At 46.8% G+C, this 24,560-nt stretch overlaps 1 protein-coding gene across 8 annotated transcripts in view; it reads left to right on the top strand.

Annotated features, from left to right (window-relative positions):
• The first annotated feature begins 7,504 nt into the window (after positions 1 to 7,504).
• FOXN2 (forkhead box N2) overlaps positions 7,505 to 24,560 on the top strand; it is a 30,693-nt gene continuing 13,637 nt past the window's right edge. Inside the window, exons 1-2 of one of the 8 annotated variants that reach the window (XM_072927433.1) lie at positions 7,505 to 7,645; positions 19,360 to 19,910. In XM_072927433.1, coding sequence (XP_072783534.1) covers positions 19,374 to 19,910 — 537 coding nt within the window. In that variant the 5' untranslated portion in view covers positions 7,505 to 7,645; positions 19,360 to 19,373. Of the gene's footprint in view, positions 7,748 to 7,795; positions 8,553 to 19,359; positions 19,911 to 24,560 lie in introns of those variants that run through there. The other 7 variants (XM_030268850.4, XM_072927436.1, XM_072927432.1 and 4 more) reach the window with 7 other exon arrangements.

The following is a 24,560-nucleotide window of genomic DNA, read 5'->3' as shown; positions in this document are numbered from 1 at the left end:
CCCTGTCTGAAATCGTTGACTGGAACAGGCTGTGACTTTTCACTTCATGATGGAATATCATCCATGTGAGAGTCAATTTCTTAACTTGCTTGAAAAATTTATTGGGAATTCGTTTGTACCAAACCAGCCATTGCTATTTGCCCCACACAAGGACCACATTTCCCGAATTTCTCTTTTATGAAGAAATTATCAAGCAACTTCAGAAATGGGGGGAGATTCAGACAAAGGGTAAATTCCCTGCTGAACCAGGCTTCAAACCCACAATTTTCAATGTACCTGGGGTCTGAAACCATGTTGGCTGTAGACAGGAAGGACCAGAACTCCACACTACTCTTCTTATGAGCTCTTATCATATCCTGAAGTCACTGGAACTGGTAGCTTGTACTGCCCGAGTCAAAATTTCAATACCAGTGATGGCATAACTCTGTAGCAATCTCTTGACATGAAAGCTTTGGTTAGGGATTAAGCCCAGCTGGACATTAAGCCACTCTCACACAGCTGCTTTCTCAACCCCCTTCTCTCCCCTCTCCTCACCCCGCTGGAATGGGAAGGAGAATCAAAATAAACTTAATATGTTAGAAAGATAGAGTACAGTTTAATAGAGAGATAGAAACAGTTTAATAATGGAAAATGAAGTAAAATTCAGTAATTATGGCAAATAATAATGATAATTAAAGGGGAAAAAACAAGTGAAGCACAACACTGTTGCTCCCCACCGCTGACAGATACCAGACCCTCCCCTTCCTGAACCCAGATCGTCCCCTCTTCCAGGTAACTGCCCTCAGTTTATATACTGGGAATAAAGTTCCATGGTGTGGAATATCCCTTTGGTCAGGTCAGGTCACCTGGGTACCTCCTCACTGGTTTTTTGGGTACCTCCTCACTGACAGAATGTGAGACAAAGAAGAAGTCCTTGACTTAGGATGAAGATGACTTAGCAAAACCCAAAACATCAGTGTGCTATCAACACCATTCTTACTCCAAATCCAAAACACAGCACTGCAACAACTACTGGGAAGAAATTAACTCTGTCCTAGCTGAAACCATTGCACAAAATACCCAGGAATACACAAGGAGTTGGTAGGCTGATCACTGCCTTGCTTTGTCCCTTGCCAGGTGCTCCTCGATTTGTAAGTTCCATGTGCAAAGGGGACATTCAGAGAGCATGTCCCAAATCTGTCTTCCCAGCCCCGGGAAGCTTGTGCATTCCTCTTGCTGAATGAGGATGGCATGAGGATGGCATCACCTGTAACACGAGCCCAAAAGCATCCAACAGCACAGATCTTCTGTGCTGCTCCTAATTCTGCCAAAACACATCCTGATGGCAGGATGAAAGCAAATCTCTCTGGGGATTATTTCAGAGATGCTGAACCCCAGCCCACCACTGCAGAATGATGAGATGTTCCCCTCCTGGGCCCCCCCTGTATGAACTCATCTGTATTAGAGGAGATTATAATAACCAGCTGCCTCAGTTGGTGTTTTGAAGCTAAGCGCTTGTAAATGCTTGAAGATATTTGTATTAAAGATAGGCTAAGCAAAAGCTGGTATGAGAAGTAAAGCTTATCATGTGCAGAAAGATTGAGGGGTAGCTTTCAGGTTTTTCATTGGGTTTTAAATCATACTTCTTCTTTTGAACAATAATGTAAAACCATAAAACTTTGTTACTGAGAGGCACCATAATGAGTATTTTGCACTGAAATCAAAATAGTTTCTTTTAAAAGTACTCAAGATCTCTTCAAGCTACCAAGTCCTTAGTAAGATATTTAACCTCAAATCAGAATTTGAACTACTGCCATTTCTCTTAAAATTGAAAGCATCAGCATAAAAATGAACCACAAGTAAATTCATTTCAAGTACTGCCGAATACAAGTTGAAAGCCAATTGTTAAACAAGCAACCACTCTCCTAATCACAACAAAAAGAGAGTGCCATAACACAAGGTGAAAATAAGCAGAAAGCAAACAGAACACACCATTGATTGAGTCCTTCATTATCTAGGATAGCTTTTAATGGAGGAACCTGCCTGTGTGTCACTGCTCTTATCTCTCCAAAGGCAGTATGCACACACTGTAAAAATCAGTCTCTTCATTTTCTGCTTGAAAAGATCATTGTGAAAAAAAGGTGTCAGGGACTGTAGGTCATGCTGATTTATTGGCAATTAAACCTGCAGGATTTCTGCACTCTTTTCAAAACAAAGTATCTCTGGGTAATTCAGCCTGGCACATTACATAGTGGGCGAGATACTAAAAGGCATAAATCTTTTTGTTTGTGCACAACAAAAACAATTGACTTGGTTTTATTTAGGAAATTACTACTGTTTTCTGTAAGGTATTTGTATTACCCATAAAGAGATTCTTTCCAATAGTGAAGATGCTGATTTTATTCCTCATCTTTTGTTGAGGATAGCAAGTCTACACTCCTGCTTAAGAGTAAATAGATGACAGTGGTAAATATATGACATCTTGCTAAGGTAGACCACATTTGCTGTGCTCCATGATTGATTTGTCTATTCTTGAGTAAGTTCTTCTGCACAAGCTTTCAAACCAGACTACATCTTGTCTGGTCTCCTTGTGTGTATTTTCCAGCTGTATTATTTAGAAGATTAAAACAAAACAAAACAAAACAAAACAAAACAAAACAAAACAAAAAAAGTCACCCTCAGGTTACACAGCTAAACTGGAAAAAAATTTCACTATTCTGTTTTTGCAGAACCATCTCATGCAGGCTTACATCATTTACTGAGGTAGCATAAGCTATACCACACAAACAGGTGCAATTAGGATTGATATTCCCACACACAGTGTTTCCTGGACTACCAATATTCTCACATTCTTTCTAACATAGGTAACTTCTTAGCTCTGCCAACATTTTTGGAGATCTGATAGTGAAAAGTCCTAATATTTTGATGGTAATTCAATACATTTAATTCAGTTCTTGGACATGAGACATGGGAGGAATACTGCAACCAACACTGCACATTTTTCCAATCAGTGGTTGTATGGTTGAGAAATCATCTAAATATTAGTTTTTACAGGTTACATTACCCCTATGACTTCCTTTATAGCTTACCTGCTTGTCTGAGGTCTGGATTTACACTAATGAGATGTTAATAGAAAGGTGGGCCTCAGAAGATGTTAACAGACCCTCAGTCCTAGGAGGAGCTGCTTAGGGGAAAGGGAAAAAGCTGAGGGCATATTCAGTCCCAAAAATGAGTGACTGTGGACCTGTCTATATATAGCTACAACAAGAACAAGAACTTCAGCACTGACTCCCATTCAGAACATAGAGTTGAGAGAGAGCAAGTGTGGCAGGCGGCAGGGTGGTGGAAGAAGAAATGCTGTGAACCACAAACTGCACAATGTCCCTTGTGGCTTTGCCTGGGGCCGGGGAAGAGATCAAATGCTAAACTAGGCTAGTGGTAGGAGACAGCAAAGCAGGAGCCATTGCCAGATAGAAACCGCAAGCAGAAGGTTACGATGTGGGAGCTGAATAGGCAGACACACCAACCTGGAGTCGTAGGAAGTCCCTCTGAAGTTAGTACTTCAAACGGAGCTGTCCATGTAAATCAGAGATGCCACTTGCAACAAAAATTCCTAGAAGAAGCAGGTGTCCAACCAGTGCTGGGCCAGCATTTCTCTCACAGCATCCCCGGGCAGAAAGAAAAGTTAGCCAGAGCTGTGAACAGCAGCCTGGTTTGCTCCCGTGGAAGAGACAATGCTGCTCCCAGATGGATTAATCTGTTAACTCCTATGTCAGCTTTTCACATGGTGATACACCAGATGTAGGCCACCAGGATCAAAGGGCTTGTGGTTTCATGAGGAGAAGTGCTGAGACACCATGAAGCCTGGCTGACTGCTCACACGTGTGGCAGAAATCCCAGCACAGTGACTGGGGCTCGCTGGCTCTCAGAGAACACACCCATGGCACTGCACCTCCAGCACCCGTCCCTCTGCTTTGCAGCAGTTCCCTTCCTGCCCTTCCCTGCTCTCCACACTCTTGGGTGCAGCCTGGGAACTCTGCACATGCACTGAGCTCGGGCAAGGAGGTGCTTTCATGGTGCTGGGTGGCACAGGTCAGCTAATGCATCCTTGGAGGATCCCTGCTGTGCCCTCTCCTCTCAAGAGAAGGAAATTGAAATTGCCAGGAGGCAGGTGTTGTCTTCCCAGTGGGCTTGTCCTCCACATGATAGGTTTGGATGACTGTCCTCCATGAAGGCTCAGACAGCCTTCTCCCAGGATGCCCTTCTTCATCCATATCTTGCATTGAAATAAGAGTGGAGAGCTGAGGACATTGACCATGACACAGGAGAGGTGGAAGGCCTGATTTTCTGCCCATAGCAGAAAACAACCCAAACAACCAAAACATTTCATGTTTTTCTAAGTTTTTTCCTGCATTCAACCACCTGTGGTGATGGCAAATCACCAAATCACCAAAGAACCTTGGCTGTGCCCTGAAGGGGAGAGGACAGGCAGCCTCTGGTAGAAGCCACGCAGGAGGCAGGAAGGAGGGCTGTAGTGATGACAGCTGCCTTGGCAAAGCAGGCACGGCTGTCCTTCAGTGGGCAGGACATTCAAGGACAGCCTGGAGCTGGGCCAGGAGGCACCAGCAGCCTCTGTGCGTCTGTCTTGGCTCAAAGCAGGAGGTGACAAGGGCAGGGTGGAGGGCACCTCCTGCCACCTCCTCAGCACCTGCCTCGGCTCCTGCAGCCCGTCTTCCCCACACCTCCTGCTTCAGGGGGGGCTGCAGGAGATGCTGCAGGACATCCTGGGGAACTGTGCAGAGACCCACATGAAGTACCATGACTGATGGCTGTCCCACCAATTTTAAAGAGCTGTGTTGGAAAATAGCACCACGTCCTTGTCATATTTATAGGATGAACTCTGCTTGGCGTGGTTGCTGTTCTGCTGTAGGTTTCTCTCCATAGTTCTGAGTAGAAAACTAAGACAGAGACCAAGGCGGTGTGTGGGCTCAGACTGCCAGCAGCCACAGGCCTCCATGGTGGGACAGGGGACATTGCAGGAAAAAAATTAGTTAATGCCTTCAGGCTGAAACGTGAGAGCAAGCAGCTTTCAGCTTCTTGGAGGTGATCTAATGCACAGCAGGACAACACCGGTGGCCTTGGCTCTGTCCCATGCCCTCCATCCCCCGCTCCCTCCTGCTCTCACTAATGACAGGCAGAATTCAGCAGGAAAAATGGATCATGGTGAGGAAGCAGGGATCAAATGTGGTGTGGACACTGAGCAGAGGCAAACACGATCCCCTTGATCATCTGGCTGCTGCCTGGGCACTGAGGCATCCTGATGCTGACTGAGGTTGCCAGTCAGGAATCAGTACAGGTAGGGACAAACATCAGGAGAGGTGTGAGTGTAGCCCTGATGACCCAAAGTTCTCTGCACCACACTAGGTCAGGCCAGCTATAGTTCCTCGAACCCTGCACAGACAAGCTGCTGCAGCACTGCAACTGTACATGCATGGCTGGGAGGTTTAGCTCTGCCTATTGAGCCTTATGGGGATGAGTAGGACATGAGGCAGAAAGTTTAAGCCTCTCTAAGAGGCTGGACTTCCTTTTGTCCCCTGTCCCAGATGCGTTGCTGCAGGCACCAGTGAGTTCACAGTCTGCCAAAGATTGAAGGTGACTGTGGTTGGACCTGGAGCTGAGGGGGAGATGCAGAAGGTGCTCCAGAAAACCTCAGATCTTGGTTACTGTGTTTATTGAGGAAAAATTGGTAGATTTGGAAAAACGTAGTTATGGCTTAAAGCCAAAAATACCTAGCATGCGTATGTTGAGGAATAGAGAGGACTGAAGGAGATAGAGGTGTAGAAACACTTTATTTTATTTGAAGTGTTGTGGTCCAAGTTGGTCAAAATAAAATGCCAGTTCAAAGGCCAAGTTTTATTTTTGTTTCTTTGAGGGGGTGTCGACTTCAGGGCACTTACAACTTTTATCTTTTTAATTCTTGTTTGGTTTTGTGGTGTTTTTTCCCGCTAAACTCTAAAGGGGGGAGAGAGCATGCATTCCTGCTGAACTCAGATTGCATTTTTAAGGGGTAAGTGGAAAGAACCTGTGAGCAGGCCCACTTTAAAGGCCAGAGTGTAAATGCAATCAAAGGTTGAGAGTAGACACCACCTTTGGTGGCCCAAACTCGACCTTCCACATAATAAATTGGAGCTGGAGGGATCCTGGATTCAAAAGTCTCTCTTTCAGGTTGCCGCCCAGCAGGGCAAAAGTCAGAGCAACACACCCTGATCCCAACGGGCAAACAACGCCGCGCTGGGCCCTGCTCCTCCCTCTGCCAAGGCAGCTGAGGTGTGGAAGGCACACAGGGCACGCTGATGTGCACTTTCAGAGGGATAGCAATTCAGGCAAAAGAGCCTCTTACAGGCAAAGTGTTGCTGGTACCAGCAGTGCTAGGTCTATTTTTTATGATTTGGGAATGGAGAATGCTTTCAGCAATACATAATTCATACAAGTGCACTTCTGTTGTCTGCCGAGAGGGTTGGAAGGCCCTGGCTAACTTCTGAGGCTGTGAAAGGAAAAAGAAAAGGTTGAATGAATCATGACGCATTCAATCAGTGGAAATTAGGCAGGAGCTAAATGAAAGTTGCTGAGAATAATTTATTCTGATCAGAACTTGGTGGTTGGGCTCTATTTCTGAAGCTGGCTATGCTTCATGGGGCAGTGGAAGGAGCCTCCCTGTCATTGGATTCGATGCTCTGCCTTTGGGAGAATATTCCGCCTGCTATAACCCTGAGCCTGATATATCCTTACTCTTAAAAAACGCAAGCTGTTGTTGTCTGAAACTGTTTCAATGAAAAAAAAAAAAAGAAACAACCCAACCACTGGTTCCTCCTAAGGTGGAGTGGGGGAATTTCCTTGAAACGCATTAACGTGGTTCCTTAGAAATAAAATTACAAGTCACCACGAGGCAAGCTTCAGCCGTATCCTCCAGAAGGTGAGGGGAAACCCTGAGAAAGAGATTAAACTTTTTTTTTTTTTTTTTTTTTTTTTTTTTTTTCAGTGGAAGATCATCTCGGAAACAAGACGAGCGACTTCCCGGGGTCCTTCCTCTCTCTATGATGTTGTAAAGGTGCAAGTGCGCGCCTGGCTGTCCAGCCCCGGTGAGCAAACAGCAGAGCTCCTGCCCTGGAATGCTGAAAGCACAAGCGGGCGGCAATGCGCTACGAGGCAGGGCAAACACGGCGGCGATGGCTTCGTTTTTGTCAAGAGGATAAAAAAAGTAAATGTATATATATGTATAAACAAAGAAGGTGAGGGAAGAGAAGTGAAACTAAAAGGAGGGTTTATGCACTTCTATTTTAATTTTTTTTTTTTTTTTAATTTAGAAAGTGTGGTATTTCTGGGGGGAAAGGGCAACTTTTCCGAGGCGGGACGCGGATCCAGCAGCCGCTCGCAGCCCGCACGGCCCCGGCGGGGCCAGAGGCGGTGCCGGCGGCGGGGGAGGGCGGGAGCGAGGGAAGGCGGCCGGGAAGGAGGCGGCGGCGGCGGGGGGGCCGTGCTTGCTCGCGGTTGCCATGGGGAGCGGGAGGGCGGTGCCGCCGCCGCTGCGCAGGGAGCAGCTGCTCCCTGACACATCCCCCCGCTGCCATATTGTGTCCGCCGCCGGCCGCGCGGCTTCATGACCGCGGTGAGTGCCGCCCGCGCCGCCGCCCCCGCGCCCCCACGCCTGCCTGGGCGGCCCCCGCGCCTGTCCCGGGTTTAGCTCTCGGCTTTGCCGCGGGTTTGGGGGGTGAGTTTTTTTTGTTTCCGACGCTCCGCGAGGGTGTCGTGGGGGAAGGGGGAAAGCGCGGGGAGCGTGGCGGCGGGTCCCGCCGGTGCCGGGGGAGGCGGGGGGGCCGTGTGACCGGGGTCCCCTCATTCCCCGCGTGGGGACAAGGCGCGGAGGCGGCGCTGCCTCGCCAGCCGCTCTCGGTGGCGGTGCGTGGGAACGGGGGGGTCCCCGCGGGGCCGTGCACCCGCGGCTCCTCCTCCCGGCGCGGCTCCGCGGAGCTTCCGCCCGCGGGCTGTACGCGGTGACCGCCCCTTCACCGCTCCCCCGGCGGGGCAGCCCGCGCTGCTTGCGCGCTCCCAGCCGGGGCGATGGAAAACGCGGCCGGCCCGGCGCCGGGACCTGGGAGCGCGGCCCCGGGGTGCCCCTCGCCTCCGGGTCAGCCCGTCAGACTCGGGCGCTGCGTTGGTTGAAATAAAGACGCTCCCGGCGTCGTTCCGCCGCGCCCCGTTGTCCCCGAAGCGGCGGGAAGCCTTCAGGGATGCGGCTTGCAGAGGTGGGGGCAGTGTGCGAGAGGCGCTCCGGGGTTCCCGCGTTTTGGGGTAAAATCCAGGAAACTGCCGGCGGAGTGCTCGAGGTCAGGCTGGGATCTGCACGTGGCCCTTCGGAGTTTTCCATCTTTTTCGGGATTTTTTTGGTGAAGTTGGGCGCTGAGTTGCTGGCGGCAGCGGAGCAGCATCCCACTGCCTTCCTGCCTTACTCCTGTGTGGACACACCGGCGTGCTTGCTGCTCAGGTTCTGTGGGAGCGGAAACTGGCTTTTGTTGGTAAGGGTTTGGATTATGACAAGGCCCAAACAAAGAGTAAAAGGAACAAAGAAATAAAATAAACCTTGACGAGAACCCGATAAACTCATGTTCCCGCTGTGGTGCCTGCCTGTGGATGGATACTGTGTTTTAGATGTGGAATTAAACACGCTGAATTGTGGTGGACTTAAATGCTGAGGAAGCAATTTGAATAGCTTTGTGCCTAATCAATGAAATCAAGATAACTTTATATATAATTTACCATGTGTATGTATGCACACAGACACTCTCCAGATCTTGTTATTGGTGGGCTTACATTTAGACAAATTTAGTAATAGGTGGGTTGTAATATATTGACATGTGAATCATTCCTCTTCAGCTGTATTTCTTGGATTGGGGTCTTTTCTCCCCTCCTTGAAGTCTGGTGTGATGCTACATCTATGCAAGAAAAATTCAGCTGGCATTATCTTATGTCAGGAAACTTGAAGTAGTTTGAAGGTTGCTGTTTTTTTTTTTTTCCTTGGCAGGTGCCTACTCACATTTCCCAAGCTCTGCAGAAGGTAGTTGGACATGAGTCTAAACTGAAAGCTTGATAGAAGCAATGAGTGCCGCACAGGGCTTGAGCTGATGAACTTAGCTGGGTGCCAGGGTGTGTTATCTCTGAGCTCAGCCACACTGCTGCAGTGGATCAGCTTCTGCTGGGGCTCACTTGTGTCCAGCTGTGCCACTTCACTTTTGTAGAAATAGGGAGGAGGTGGTGGTTCTCACTTTGTGTGTTTGAGTTGCCTGAAATACATATAAGATTCCTTTGTGCTTTTAGTGTTTCTTGTTTGTTACCAGATGTAATTGTAAGCTGGGCAGTGCTGCTGTACATGGTGTTTACAACTGCAGACTCTGGTGGAGATGCTGTGTTGGCTGCCCTGCAGGTCCTGAAGGGAGCTGGAGGCAATGGCCCTTTGCCAGTCCAGTTGTGTGGCCCTGAGCACTCTCAGGAACCTTGCTGGAATAAAACTTGGTTGATGTCTTTGTTGGCAGTGTCTAGACCAGAGGATAAAGTTGTGATCTGCTTTGGGTACTGCTGCTGGAGCTGTGCTGAAGGACCTCCTCAGGGATTTTTCAGCACAGAAGTAAGATATTTTTTGTCTAAAAGGGGCAACAGCCAAGGAGTGTGCTGTCTCAACAGCTCCAGCCCCCACAGAATTTCTGCTTGAGGAGCCTTTCAGTGTCCTGTAGAGAGCTTGGGATTGAAGGCACCAGCATTGCCAGCAACTCTCTGTGTCAGGACGTGCCAGTCCAGTAAGTGATGGAGCAGATAGAGGTGTGTGTGTAATTGTCCTGCTGAATGAGAAGTACTGCCTGGCAGGTGGGTCGAGTGCCTTGGAAACAAGACAGAGGCTTAGGGACATGTCAGGCTGATTTTTGCCATTTTTATTACCCACGGGCTCTGTTCTGCTCAATGAAGTAGACTTGAAAACCCGACACGTTGAGTAAAAGCAAACTCTCCTGGTGAATTATATAGTTTGGCATCTGAAGATGCTGTACATGGGTATGGTTTAGACTGGTGAGAAAGCCATGTTGGTTCTCATGCAGAGCTGTTGGTTCCCACAACAGCAGCAGAAATTTTCATATTGGTTTCACTGGGGCTGTAATTCTGCCTTCCTGCTCTGTCATCTCTCTTTGCCTACTCATTGTTGGGGTTAAAAGGAGCTGGTATTTAGGAGAGGAAGTACCCCAGGCTCTCAGAAGACTTTTTCCATGTGCAGGTTTGTGATACCTTATCAGAAAGAGCTGCACAGAGGGATTATAGCCAGCGAGGTGGCAGAAGGGATGGGCGTTGGGAGGAGTGATAGTGTGCCCACAGCCACCACTGCCATGCATCTCTTGATGCTGTTCCCTGCTTTGGGATAGCCTTACTGCACTACTGTGGTGCAAAACAAGCTGTGTGAAACACAGTTTTCCTTGCTGGGATGGATGGAAATTGATGGGGAGCAGCCTCTAGTCCCTGTAAGTAAATGGCTGTCAGCAGTCTCCATGAATGCTCACGACCTTTCAGCAACTTCTGGGTTTTTCCCTTTGGCTCCTTGAGCATTTGCCGTTCCTCCCTTCCTGGTAAACGAGTGTATTTTGTGTAAGCTCATCTGTAGGATCTCACTGATGATGGTAACTTTTCCTGGGGGAAGTGGATGGAGGCAGCAGGTGCCTCATCCCGGTGTGCGTGTGTTGCCGCTCCACAACTGAAATGGTGTTGGGCAACTTCCTGCGGCTCGGGGTGACTCACGGCAGAGCCCAGCTCTGCTCTCGACAAGTGCTCGCTTGCAAACTCTGTCCACATGGGCAAGCTCCCTGTGCCTTCATCTGGGGTGTCTCTTTCCTAATCCAATGGCTCCCTTGTCTCGCAGAGAAGACACAAGAAAACCCTGGGATGCTGCTTCGCTTTTTTCCTGGCTAGATCTTTATGTGTGATAGGTGTGTGTTTGTTCCTGTCACGTTGCGCCTGCTGATTTGGTGATGGTGCTGGGTGATGGTGAGCTCTCCATCTCATCCTCATCCCTCATCCTACACCATGCTGGGTAAAAGTAGGCAGTGATGTTCCGTGATGCTTCCAAAATACGATTTAGGTCAGCAAGAAGAGACAGCTCGCAGTGCTTGGGTAATAAATTACATGGAATGGAAGAAATGCTGCCTGATGGTAGCCAGCATCTTTGTAACCCCTGGTACTCTGCCTGCTCCCTGTAAAACATTATGGCTGTGGAAGCACGAGGGTTGGGTCACTCCAGGCTGGGAGGGTGCTGCTGAGTGCTCAGTGATGGCCTGTGTGGTCAGCAGCTGGGAAACATGGCAGCTGTGATTGGGGCAGGAATACCCTTTTTATTGAGTGGTTGCTCAGGGGCACCAGGACCATTTTAAGAGAAATCTGTAATTTGTGCAAATAGGAATACTTATACTGAAAGTCAATTATGTGGATTTTGACTTTTTTTCTTGCTGAGTGCATTCAAAACGTTTTCCTGTTATGTTCAGACTAGACTTAGTGCTGCCTACTTTTTCCTCAAGGGTTGGAGAATGTTAAGAACTCCATTAAATTGACTACTGCAGGCATCATCACCCACCCCTACTCTTCTGCACACTCAGTCTTCATGTCTTCTCTCAGGTTATTTTCAGTGCATTCCTATCTTGCAGTTTGTCACTACTTTTAGATTCCCAGTTTAAGCGTGGTCCTGTGCTTGCTTTCTTTCCAGCAGTGTCACTGGGTTTTGTTGTGGTTAGATTTGGGGCAAGTACATGGTTGCCTAAAAGCTGAATACTGGATATGAAGAGAGCTCAGCACCTGGAAAAGTCTCATGAAGTAGGGCTGAAGGAGTGGGAGCTGGGAAGCTTCCTGCAAAGCAGCATCCACTCATCCATCTCTTGTCTTCTGCTCTGTGAGGATCATCCCCAGACCAGTTATCAGCCAGTGTTGTTTGGTGTAGGGATGTTGAGTAGTCAAAAGTTGGAGAGTTCTTAGTTTGCTTGCTTGTTTGTTTAAACAGAAAGCCAAATTCCACACTGGTGGAATAAAATTAAAAGCAAGTTGGCCAGGGAGGTCAGCACAGTGAAGAGATTTGCTTTGCCTTCCCTGGATTCTGGAGGAAATCTTGCACTTTAGGAGCAGGAGCTGGGAAGCAGCAAGGGGGGACAGCTTTGCAGTCATGAAGTTGTACTGGTGATGTACAGCTCCAGTGGTGCTTTCCAGTTAAATCTTGTAGAAGGGTCGCTTGGGGTGAAGCTTCAAGTTGTTGGGTTTCCACTGGAAACTGGGAGTTTTGGTACTTTAAAGGCAGAAAAGCTGTATGGAAAAGAAAGCTTTATGCTTTCTAATGTTGGTGAGTTGGTACTGACATCAGCTGAAATGTAGCTATGTTCACTTCTGTTCCAAGAGGATGGTAGAGAAACACATAGATGGGTTACCCTGGAATTAGCATGAGAATTATTTTGCAAGTCATTTGCTCAACTGGCTTACTTGTGAACATATCAGTGGTTTACTTTTTTTTTTTTTTTTTTTTTTTTGCATTTTAGTCCACTTAGCAAGCTCAATATTGAATTTGAAGAAAATGACCCATAAGCATCTCTTGAAAAGCTATTGGCCGTAAAGCATTTTTCTTGAAAGCACTTATTTCCCTCCCCTTTTTTGGTGTCTCACCAAAGGTTTTTCTTAATAGTTAAATGTCACTGCTTGTTCGGGTTTCTTTTTTTTTTTTTTTTCTATTATTATTTTCATGTCCCAATTTCTCTGTTAGACTGTTATTATGTGCATGTTTTAAATCTGAGGCACGGAGAACCAGGTCCAACAGTGACTGCAGCCTTTGGAAAAGCTTCACATTTGCAAAGCCTCTGAAGGCAGCAGTGGAATAAATGTCCCAGAGGCTCTGGGTCATGTACAGGGTCTGGAGTAGGGTCAGGGCATGTCTGAGCTCATGTATCATTTTCCTTTCAGATATTTGTTTCAAACACAAAATCACTTATGTGTGGATTTAATTTTAAAAATGCAAACTTTTATGAAAAAAGTTAGATGAAATCTTCCTCTTGCTCCCTGCACTATCATAAGGGTTAGTTTAATCCCTTCCCTATTGCAGGATTTCTTAACTTTTCTTAATATTGGACCTTTGAATTGATTTTTGTTACTTTGTTTCCTCACCCTGCCTTTAATTATATCACAGGGTGTGGGAGAACATTGACATGAGCGGCTTGGAAGTATTTCTGTAAATCCCTGGAAAACCTCTCTTCTCCTTTGAGCCCACCAGTGCCAAGGTTCAAATGAAGCCCCTGAGCTTATGGCTTGTACAGTTCTTTGGTTGATTGGTGTTACTTTCAGCCTGGATTTGAGAAGGTGATAAGTGCCTTTTTAATTTTTTTAAAAATCTATTATTTTTAATTTCTCTCTGCTTTGCAAGCCAGGAGGAGCAGAAAGGGCCCTGCCTGCTGTAGGTGCTGCCCTTGGGAGCATCTCTGCATGTCCTTTGTCACCCAGGGGTTCATCTCTTCCACACACACTGGGTCCCAGCTTGCTGAAATCTATGGCTGAGAGGTGGTTTTATCCTCAGAAGACTGCAATGCCTTTAGTTGTCTTGGATACATGACATCACAGAGTGTTATAATCAAATATAGGCCTTTCTCAGGGCTGGGGGAGGATCTCAGCTGACCTCCAGCAGGGGTGGGAGGTGTGCAGGGCATGGGCAGCCCGAGGTAAGGGAGATGAGTGGGGGGAAAGGTTGAATTTGTAGGGGGCAAAATGGTTTGGTGTCATCCTTTTAATGCTCCTTTGACCCATCTGGTCAAGCAGATGGGTGCTTTTTATTGATGGGTTTGCATTAGTCAGCCAGGATTTTTTATTTGTTTGTTTGGGTTATTTTGTCTGTTTGTTTTTGTTGGATTTTTTGTTGCTCTTCCCTCCAACATGCAGCTACTTGTAGCTGGTCCTGTGCTATGTGCCTGATGACTTGGAAGTTTATCCTCAGCTTGGGTAGGTGAGCAGTGCTAGTCATTTATTTGTCTAATTCTTGGGCTGTTTAGACAGCACATATTGATGTATTTGCGTCAGGACAAGCCCTTATGCTTCTTGTAGATTCAAGGGAATATGAAAAATCAATAGAGGAGTTTGCTGTTGGTGTAGTTGTTTGCATGCAAAAGCAGGCACCAATTGTCTTAAATACTCTCACAGAACCCGTTTGTGTCAGAACAGAAGTTGAGAAATTGTGTGTAAGGCACAACTGCCTGGATCTGTAACTAAGGCTGCACACCCTGAGCTTGTGGTGCAAAGAGTGGGTGCAGAGCTGCTGTCATTAAGTGTGATATGGCTGAAAATCTTTTTTCCTGTATTAAAATTATGTCTGACTCCTCAGACATGGGCAATGCACGGTAAGATTTTATTTTTATTTTTATTTTTAAACCTGGAGGGAAATCACTGTGCTGTTGGCAGGCTCCAGGTCTTCCCACTATTAACAGAGGTGACCTAGTTGCTTGGCTGGTGCTGCAGAAACAAAAAGGTGCATTTAGTTGTGGAGAAGGTTGTCCTAACCTGGGGCACTGATGCTGTGCAGGTGCCAAAAGGGCACCTTTCATCTGATGCCACTGTGGAGAAGGATCAAGCAGCAAGAGCAGCTCTGTTCTCATGCTGACTTGGTGCGGACAAGGCTGTGGCACCTTCTGACAAAAAGGCTGAATTCTTTCTTGCCAGTTCAGTGAGTCCAAGTGTGGTGTCCACTGAAATGATACTTGTACACTTACACCTGCAACGCTGCTGAGTTTGGAGGAGGTCACCTTTGGTGGGATGGTGGCGTCTGCCACAGCTTTGTCCTTTTGGCCTGGATTCTGCTGGAGCTGAGACTTCTTCCAAGAAGGGCTGCTGCAAAGTAAACGTGCTTCCCTGCTTTCCTGAGGATCTGCTCAAGTGGACTTCCAGTTTCATTAAATGGTTGACCTTCTTTCTAATAAAGCAACTGCTTTCTAATAAAGCATCTTCATTAAGTGGTCACATCAAAGCATTTGCTCCTGTGGCAGAACAGAGCAGTGCTCAAGGTCTTCCATCAAAATTCAGTCAGAGCTGGGCATCTTTGTGGGAGGAAGCAAACCTGGTTTAACCCAGATGTGCTCTGCTAGGCTGAGGAGCTTTCAGTGCTCATAACCTTTCCCAAACTTAGCTCTCCAGTGAGTTAGAGGGAAGGCTGCAAAAAACAGCACCTTGTCTTGAGATATGGAGTCTCTTCTCATCTGTTTGTGCGTCTCTAAACTGCTGCCTTGATACACCTGCAGCCTTAACCAGCCCCATCAGACCTGGGCTCTGCTGCTTGGGTTGTGAGTGCTCTGGAAGAGCAGGTCTTCACTGGGCTTTGGGTGCTGGACTGGCATGGATTAGCAGGGAGGTCTGCTCCTGGCTTTTATGTGATGCCAGAAATCAGACTGCTGGAAGAAGATTGTGTCTCTCGCCTCTTTTCTGATACATCCTAAACTTTTATTTGAGTAGCCTCAGTTGACTTAGCAGCCTTTTAATCTTCTTTCCCTGGAATCATAGTCCTCTGTCTGTAATTACCATGCAAGATGATGTGCACCTCCACTGTGATACTTCAAGGGGTAGATGCTTTGTTTGGCCTTTCTTTAGAAGGTACCAACAGGAGATAGATCCTTGAGTTCCTTAGGATTTGGATGCATGAGGCTCTGCTTCCAGTTGGAAGTATTAGTACCAGCAAACAGCAGCGTGCTGTGTCACTGTACTCATTGGTAGGGTAAAGCACATAAGCAGAGCACAAGCCCTTCCCTAATTTTCAGAGGTCTGCTTAAATCGTATTAATTTTGCATTCGCCTGGCTGGAGGTTGCCTTCTTGGCTCTGCTTACAGGGTTGGGGCTGTCCCCTGGGAATTATCAAAACATCTGCACTGGAGAGCTGCTTCTGTGCTTTTTTCTTTCTCACACTTTCCTCTCCTTGCTCTTACTGTGGTTTTTCTGCTGGGTCATCCTTGAGTACAAAACCCTGCCAGCTTACAGCAAAGATGGCTTTGGTGAATTCCATCACCCTTATGTAAAACATTAAAGCCCAAATATTGGAAGTGGTAATCTTGAAAATGACATCTTGGAAGCTGTGTTCTTACAGGTGTGTCTGCTTATAGGCAATCAGAGCACATATGGAGAAAAAAAAAATGTGCATTTTGGATGTCATTAAGGCTCTGTGTGAATGAAGAGAAGTTCTGGAGAGCACACAAGCTGACCACTTGTGTGCCTTCAGCTATGCTCCAGTGGCACTGGTATTGCTCCTGTGACTTTTATTTTTTCTTATTTATCAGTTGATAATAGTCTAATATGGCCTTTATACCTTTCTAGAAAAAAGAAATTAATTTCTCTTATGTTCATGTAGAATGTGTGTGAGGTGGTGAACTAGGATAAGAAGGTAATGAGATGTGGATTTTTATAATACATCTACTAAGAGAAACATGACATGAACCTATATTATTTACTGTAAGTATGTTACCTGCAAATAGTTTTTATTTTCATGTAGGACATTAAATACGCTAATGGTTCTCTGCTAAAACACAGTAGCATGCAAACAAACAGTGCACCGACACCACAAAGTCCACCTGATTATAAGTGCCAGCTTAGTAAGTTGTTACATTTTTTCCCTTATATTTTTGAGAAGACTGAGCGTGCCTAGGCCATTTTTGTGTTGAAAACAGACTTTATTGCCCCCTAAGAAAAGAGTACAGTGACCTCAGACTTGCATGTGTGTGTCAGTATGTGCATGTTCTTGATCTGCCATGCTGACTGAGGGTTTGTAAAGGGAGATTTCGTGCAACCTGAACCGGGAGCTAAAATTACCAAAACACGGCTGTGAGGTGTAAGCTCCTGTGTAGCTGCCTAAAGAGGTGCTCAACAAGGGGGCAAAGTTAATCATTAGAAAGAGAACAGAGCAGCTCACGTTGCAGCAGGGTTGGGGTTTGTCTCACGGTATGAATTTTATCACTAGCTCTTTGTTTGTGGTTTTTTTAATGTAAGAAAGGATTGAAGAAGTGACATGAGCATATGTATATATGGCTGTGTTTAAAGCCAGCCATCTCTGACTGCCAATATAAATCTGCTCTGGTGCCTTGGGGGAGAAGTAAATTGTAGGGAGAGCAAAGCTATTTTTGACCAGCTATTTCAGCAGCTCACTTAGCTTTAATTTTTTTTCTTTTTTTTGATACTGACTGAGCTGCTAGTTAATCATACCCGTCCCTGCACTTAATAGAAACAGAAAATAAAAAATTGATGGATGTTTTCCAGCACTGCTACTGGTAAGCATAAGTGCAGGTGCTATTGTCAACACAGCTATGCTGGTGCAAGAGCATTTGAGCAGATGCAGAGAGGAACAAAAACTGCTGGTGGGAAACACGTTGTGTTTCCTGGGGGAGGCACAAATTCTGCACCTCTGCACCAGGCAGGGGCTGGCAGGGCTGGGGAGCATGTCATGGATTGTCCTGTTGCCTTTCTGTGTCATCACGTCACTCCTCCATTGCACGTATCGCTCCCCTTCTCCCAAAAAAGGAGGCTGGCAGTGTTCTGCCAGGGGCACAGTGAGGCTGCCAGCTTAGAGCTGGCTGGGTCTGGGGGTGGCACAGCCAGGCAGTGGACCCTTGGTAAGAGAAGATGGAAGAGCAAGAAGACAAGTGTTTACTGCAAAGTGGTGTAAGAAAACATGCAATAACTGCGTAGCGCTGTCTGGTGAGATGTGATATGTCCTCATCTTGAGCTCTGGCACTGGGAGCTGGAGCGTGAAACCAGAATGATAGGGCTTACAGGGACAGGGAACTGGAATGGGGTTTGGGTTTTTCTTTGGTTGTTTTGTTGGATCTTTTTACAGTTAATATGAACCTCAGTGTGGCTCTGTGCTATTTACAACTGTGAGCGGCATTCATAGTTGGAGTGTTTTATGTCTATAGTGTACATGTGTGTGTACAAGTACACCCCCTACATCTGTACAGTGCTCACATCAGCAGGAAAAAACCAGCTGTTCCCATAACACAGTTTGCTAGAAGACCCTTTTTGAAACTCTATAAGCAAGGTGGTGTCTGTTGGTGTAATGCCTCTAAAGCATGGGTAGCCTGTTAGACCTTGCATTGAGTGGCAGTGTTTTATAGATAATAATATTATGATTAGGGTTTCAGTGTTTTGTTGTTTTGGGGTTTTTTATCTAAGTGATGAGCCAGTGTTCCTGCAGGTCTGAGCTGCCACCTCAGTGGTTGGTCCCTTCCTCTTGAGAACTGGTCACGGTGCTCTCTGGTCTGCAGGGAAGCCCAGGTTAGGGCAGCAAGCCCTTTCAGGAGGGAAAAAAGATCTTTTGGACTCAGGCAGCTCTGTGGGATGCAGGTGATGAACAGATAGGCTGGCCAGATCTTCCCCTGGTAGAACCAGGCAGCAGCGCTTGGGAATGACTGTGACTTGTAGGGGGTTGTAAAGATTTCATTTGCACTGAGACCACAAATAGACTTTATGCTGGTTTAAGTTTTGCAATTCCTTTTTCACTCTTTGGACACGAAAGGCAAACACTTCTAAACAGGATCAGTTACAATATAATGAGTAACTTAAGAGTTAATGTGAGATCTGAATGGATTAGATCCTACCTGTTAAGGTTTTTTCCAGGTTTCAGGTGTTGACATGAAAACAGCTATTATTTCTGTGTCTGAATTGGTGCTTCTAGAGAGATATAACAGTTTCTAAGTGCTACCCATAAGCTCTGCTTATAAACCAAGGGGAGTTTGTGCTCATGAGTTTACTGGGAGGCTCCTGTTGGGCCCTGGCTCTCACCTGTGGCATCAGTGTTTTAGTGAACAGCATGGGTTGTGGCAGCAGCTCTCTGGCCACAGAGAGCAGGCACAGACTTTCCCAGGCATTTTCCTGGGGAAGGCTGTGAGAAGATCAGAGAAAAGAGTGAGAAACAATTCTTATCTCTACTTGTTGCACCTGCTGTTGTGCACATGTGGAATGTGTCATGGAGATTTGTTTACCAAAGGGTGATTTCTTAATTAGACACTGGATGGTGTTTGGATAGATTGACCAATTAGGTCAAAGCTGTATTGCACTGGCTGTAAGGGTTACCGAGTTTCTTAGTAAATGTATTATAATATAAGATGTATTATAGTATAAGATGTGATATAATAAAGCAATTGATCAGCCTTCTGCAATCATGGAGTCAATGCTAATTACTGCCCAGCTGGGGGCCTGAGGCGACAATGGGGATGGTGCAGCCCTGTGCTTGGCTTTGGTGGGCTCCTGCTAAACGTGATCGGGGTAGTTTGCAATGATTTCTGACCATCTCCTTTGTTGCAGACCAATCAAGCTAAATGGGTCCAGTCACTGGAATGACTCCGGATAAGAAAGCTGAAACGCCCGGAGCAGAAAAAGCCGCAGGACTACGGCAGTGCCATGGGATGGGCAGCCTGCCCGACACGGGCGACGCCGGCAAGCCAAAGGCCACCGTGGTGGACAGAGATTCAGCCGATGATGAGCTGACAAATTTGAACTGGCTGCACGAAAGTACTAACCTGCTAACAAACTTCAGCCTCGGCAGCGAGGGCCTTCCCATTGTTAGCCCCTTGTACGACATCGAGGGTGACAGCGTGCCGTCCTTCTCACCGTCCTGCTACCAGAACCCTGAGAAGAAATCCTCCACTTCCAAACCCCCTTACTCTTTCAGCCTTCTCATTTACATGGCGATTGAGCAGTCTCCCAACAAGAGCTTGCCAGTCAAAGAAATCTACAGCTGGATCCTGGACCGCTTCCCCTACTTCGCCACGGCCCCCACCGGCTGGAAGAACTCGGTCCGACACAACCTCTCTTTGAACAAGTGTTTCCGAAAGGTGGAGAAAAGCCATGGCAAGGTGAGACCTGGCAGGAGAGAGGTGGAGCAGGTTGGAAACCCAGGGAGAAATGGAGAAGGTTCTGTTGTTCATAAGCATGTTTTGTTTGGGTCATTTTCACCCCACCGTGAACACTTTATTACAGTTATTAACACTTTATTTGCAGATGGAGGTGGTTTGGAAATGCTGCTTCTGTGAAATCACAGGATGACAAAAGTCACTGGGTTTTGTTGTTTATTGTTGACCTACGTACACCCAGCTGTGGTGTATCCTTTTTAAATCTGGCACACATACAATTGCAAAGGACTCTTGTTTCCATTAGCTTAAAATTTTGTTAGCCTGCAATAACCAGCCTGAAGTTTCAGGTAACTCTCCTAGGATTTCTTCTTGATGAAGCCTCCTAAACCAGGGCTTTTTCTATTTTCCAGTGCTGAAATTCTGGGGTATGTTCCTCCTTCCCTGCTTTTCCAGCATGGCCATTGCTACAGTCACAGTGGCAAACAGAGGAGATTATGGGATGCCAACCAGCTTCCCTGCTTGGCTAGCTGGGATGTTGCCCCACTGGGTGCAGATGTGGTCCCCTGCAAGGTGCCCTTGCTTGTGGGCTCACTAGATGTACATGCTTGAGTGTTCCTCAGTCCAACAGCTTTCTCAGATATTAAATTGACTCTTCCACTTGTGATCTCCTGTTACACTTAGCACAGCTCTAGCTTTCCAATAACCATATTAATTCCTGCATTTAATGGACTGTAGTGCTTTAACATCTGTCATAAGATGTGCATCTCTGTGTGGTGCAGACACACTTCTTAAAGTCAAGGATACTCTTTTCTGTACATATGATTTTACTACTGACTTTCTTCCTCCCTCTCTCATTCCCCATCTTGTTCCTCAAAGAGCTGGCTCTGACTTAAATAAACTAACAAACCACATACTGAAAGTCAACAAACAAGTCCTGTGCTTGGAGGTCAGACTTGGTGGTAGCAGGCTCGTTATCAGAAATGCCTGCAATGCTTGGAGTGCTTGGCAGCTTCCCACTGTAGAGAGGGGTCCTGGAGCTGAGTGGGCATTGGGGAGGACTGCCTTGTACTGACAGAGCTGAACACTACTGCTTCACAGTATTCCTGCTTTTGCATTAAATTATTAGGGTGTTGTTTTCACAAACAGCAGATTTGCCCTGAGAAAAAAAAAGGTGACTTTTTATTGCAGTGTGGCAAGTCCATTAACTACCCCATTGCTGAATCCTGCTCAGTGTTAGGATGGGCTCTTAACGTGGCTCAGGGTGCTGTAATGGGGTAACTGAGATGCTTGAGCTGTTGCTGTGTGGAGGACTGGATCTGAACAGGGACCACATGATGCTTTAGGTGACAGAAGTGCTGTTAAAGGCCTGGGTGGCTGTGTCCAAGGAAGGTGACATGAGTTTCAGAAAAATTAGGGCAGGAAAGGGAAATCTAAATTGGTATGAATTCCTTCTGTCTGTGGAACTGCCCTTAAATGCTCTGATGTTTTCCAGCCTCATGGGTTAGGAGTTAGCAGTCAAACTTGTTGTCTTGGCATTTGGGTGGCAGGAGCTTGACACTGCCTGGTGCCCTGCTTACCCTGGCATCTCCATGGGTATTGCTGGGCTCAGAGGATGGCTTGCTGCTCGATGTGACATCTCTAGTAGGAAGAGCAAAATGCACAATATTTCCCACTGCTACCAGTAAGGTGATGCTGATGTGCCCTGTCAGTGGTTTCCCAGGGCTCCAGAAACTGCACAGCTGTGTAATTCTGAAGAACAGAAACTGCGCTTACCGAAAAATACCACCCCAAAAAAGCCCCTCCTGAAACTTTGCTGAGGCTTCCTCATTTCCAGCAAACAGCAGTTCAGTCTTTATCCTCTCCCCCCCTAGAAAAGGACCAGATGAGGGTGCTGCTCCAAATTCTTCCTGCAAAATAAGTCTGTGACACACAGGAGCATGCCTGAACCCCGTGGGAGTTGATCTGGCAGATGATGGAAATGCTGCAAACCCCTTTGGATGAGCTCCTCAGGTGTCGCTTCTTGAAGCAAGCAGCAGTTGCTCACAAGCTCATTTTGGTGGTCCTGTTGCATGTAACCATGTTCTAGCCATGCCTCTGGGTGCTTCCCTGAAAGGACAAAATAATTTTGGGGTTTTTTTCCTTTTTTTCCTTTGTTGATGGCATTTTGTACTTCAAAGGGGGCACGCAATGAGCCTTCTTCTATGCCAAGTGCCTGTGGAAGCAGAAAGGTCCATAGCACGTTGTATCAGAGGAACCTTGTTTATTTGGTAAATCAAGGTATGAAGGGTTTTACAGCCTTTCAAATGAATCTGAGCTCTTGTGTTGGAAGAGTCTAGATGTCTGACAGTAGGGGATGGATCGTCTGTGCCCCTGCATCCCAGGGCAGGTTCTGCTCTCTGACACCTCCCTGGCTGTCAGCTGTGAAATCATCTCTTTGAGGTTAGGCAGCAAAAGAAGGAAGAGTTCATCCTCATCTTTGCTATAGTGCTGATATTTTGGTTTGGATTCGAAGTGCATGTTGAAGGAAAGCTGATCTTCCCCCACTTACCCCCCTTGAGCTGGCACTGCAGGGCAGTTTCAGGACACTTGCACTGGAATCATTGTGGCTGGTGCTGACCTGGAAGAGTTGCTGCAGGAGCATGCTTATTGTGCTCTGAGCATTGTCCACAAGGCCCTGCTGGTGCAGATCTGAGCAGAACATCCAAGACACAAACAGGTGACCCCTGAGCACCAACTCCCTTATTCTGCAGAGCTCTTTCCACCAGACTGTGCTCCATCATGTTGCAGATGTAGCTCTAGAGGGTCACATCTGTGGCTGATTTTTCTGTGTGTATATTTGCATCAGCCAGCTGAATCCCTGCAGGCTGCAGGGGTCCAGGGGTCTGGGACAGCATCCAACAGAGACTGGGGGAAGACTGTCCTTGCTTGGACCACTGGAAAACATTAGATTTTGTGGTTTTCTTTTAATGAGTGGTGCTGAAGAGAAAGTAAGTGCTTTGAGATGCCTCATGAGCCAGCATTGCAGTCAAGAAGAGGAACTTCTTGTGCCATGGGATCAGGTTGCATGGACATCATCACTCTGCTAAAATACCATTGCCTGCTCTGTGTGCACATAACACACTGCTGCTGCATCTAAGTGGTGTGTCAAAGTTTACCCCAGGTGACAGACCCATAAGCTGAAATACCTTTTCTTTTAGAGCTGCAGTAGAGAACATGTCTGCAGTCAGCCAGGCAGGTGAGATTCCCAGTGGGTCTCTGGTAATGGTGGTGATGAACATCAAGGGGGTGATGCTGGAGCAGTCCCAGGGATACCTGCTTGCCTTCCAGTGCTCCTGCTGTGGCTCTGGTGCCCCTGAAGATGTGGAGGTGTGATTGTGAGTCAGTGATCCTCAGAAGATACAGCTAAAGCTCTTTGCATCTTAAGCACTGTTGTGCTGCCTTGGGGTTGGGGAGAGAGGCGCCTACACTGTGACATTGCTTTTTTGCTTTTTTTGAGGGAGCAGCATCTGATCTACAGCACAGGAGGGCCTCAGGTGAAAAGGGGTTTGGGGCTAAAAGCCATGAGGAGTCTCCCTGCTCTTTGCTTAGACGTGTTTTTATGCTTATGGCATTGGGAGTTACTCATTAATTGATGCTGAGGAGAAAAGGTGTGTGGAGGTAGGAACAGCATCCACATCAAACATTAATTTGGCAAGCTCCTGCTTGCATGGATGTGGCCCTGCCACTGTTTCTTCTTGAGTCTGGGGGTTACAGGACTTGAATATCTTCAACAAATGTCATTTTCTTGGTAAATATCTGGGTTAGGTGTTTATGGTAGGTTATTTTTTTTTTGTCAAGAGATGGTGATAAACAATCTGTAGCTTTTCAAGTATTTGAGCAAAGAGCAGGGCAGGTCTCATCTATATGCCTGTGGAGATAGGAGAGAGATGCCATTTCTGTGATTAACCTTTTGGTGGATATATTTTATACCTCCTTGCACACAGACAGTATTTTCCAGTGGTTCACCTTGCTCAGAGGGATGCAGCTGGTGAACACTGTCCATCCCTGATGGAGCCAGGCCTGCTGGCCAGGTGTGAAGCTGATGACAGCTCTCTGCAGCACGGGGACCTGTGCCTGCAGGGAGCCTGAGCCACCAGCACCAGCTGAGCTGCTCTGCTTTGGCTGCTCCTTGGGTTTTGCTCGCTGGACGGGTGGTGGTAAAGGATAAGGCTGGATCATGGGAAGCATTTTGTTTCCAGCTCACATTTCTGTAATCCAGCCCTGAAATGCTGGGTGCTGGAAACTTACTGTCTTTACAAAATAGCTCCAATACAACAAAATGCAGGAGTTATTTTCCTTTCTTCATTTTTGCCTAGATAAAATCCTGCAAGTCAAATTAGAAACATTAGATGCAGAAAAGGTGATAGACCAAAAACTAAACCCAGAACTATATGATTGCCCCTGTTTTGAGTTGCAGAGCAAGAAGAGCTTGGTGGCCTCTTTTCACTGACTCTGGAGGGATTTTTCTCTAGATCTTAAGTAAAAGTTACACTTACAGTTCATTCCAACACTTGCCTCGCTGTTGAAGTGAAAAACTAACCTCCAGAGGCAGTTTAGCATTTTAGAGTGTCCTGAATTAGTCCTTGCTAGGAGAATTGGCACAGTCTGTTCTGG

The sequence above is a fragment of the Taeniopygia guttata genome, chromosome 3, assembly GCF_048771995.1.
Source record: "Taeniopygia guttata chromosome 3, bTaeGut7.mat, whole genome shotgun sequence".
Taxonomy (NCBI): domain Eukaryota; kingdom Metazoa; phylum Chordata; class Aves; order Passeriformes; family Estrildidae; genus Taeniopygia; species Taeniopygia guttata.
The sequence above is the reverse complement of the archived record's forward strand: the minus strand, read 5'-3'. Positions and strand labels throughout refer to the sequence as shown.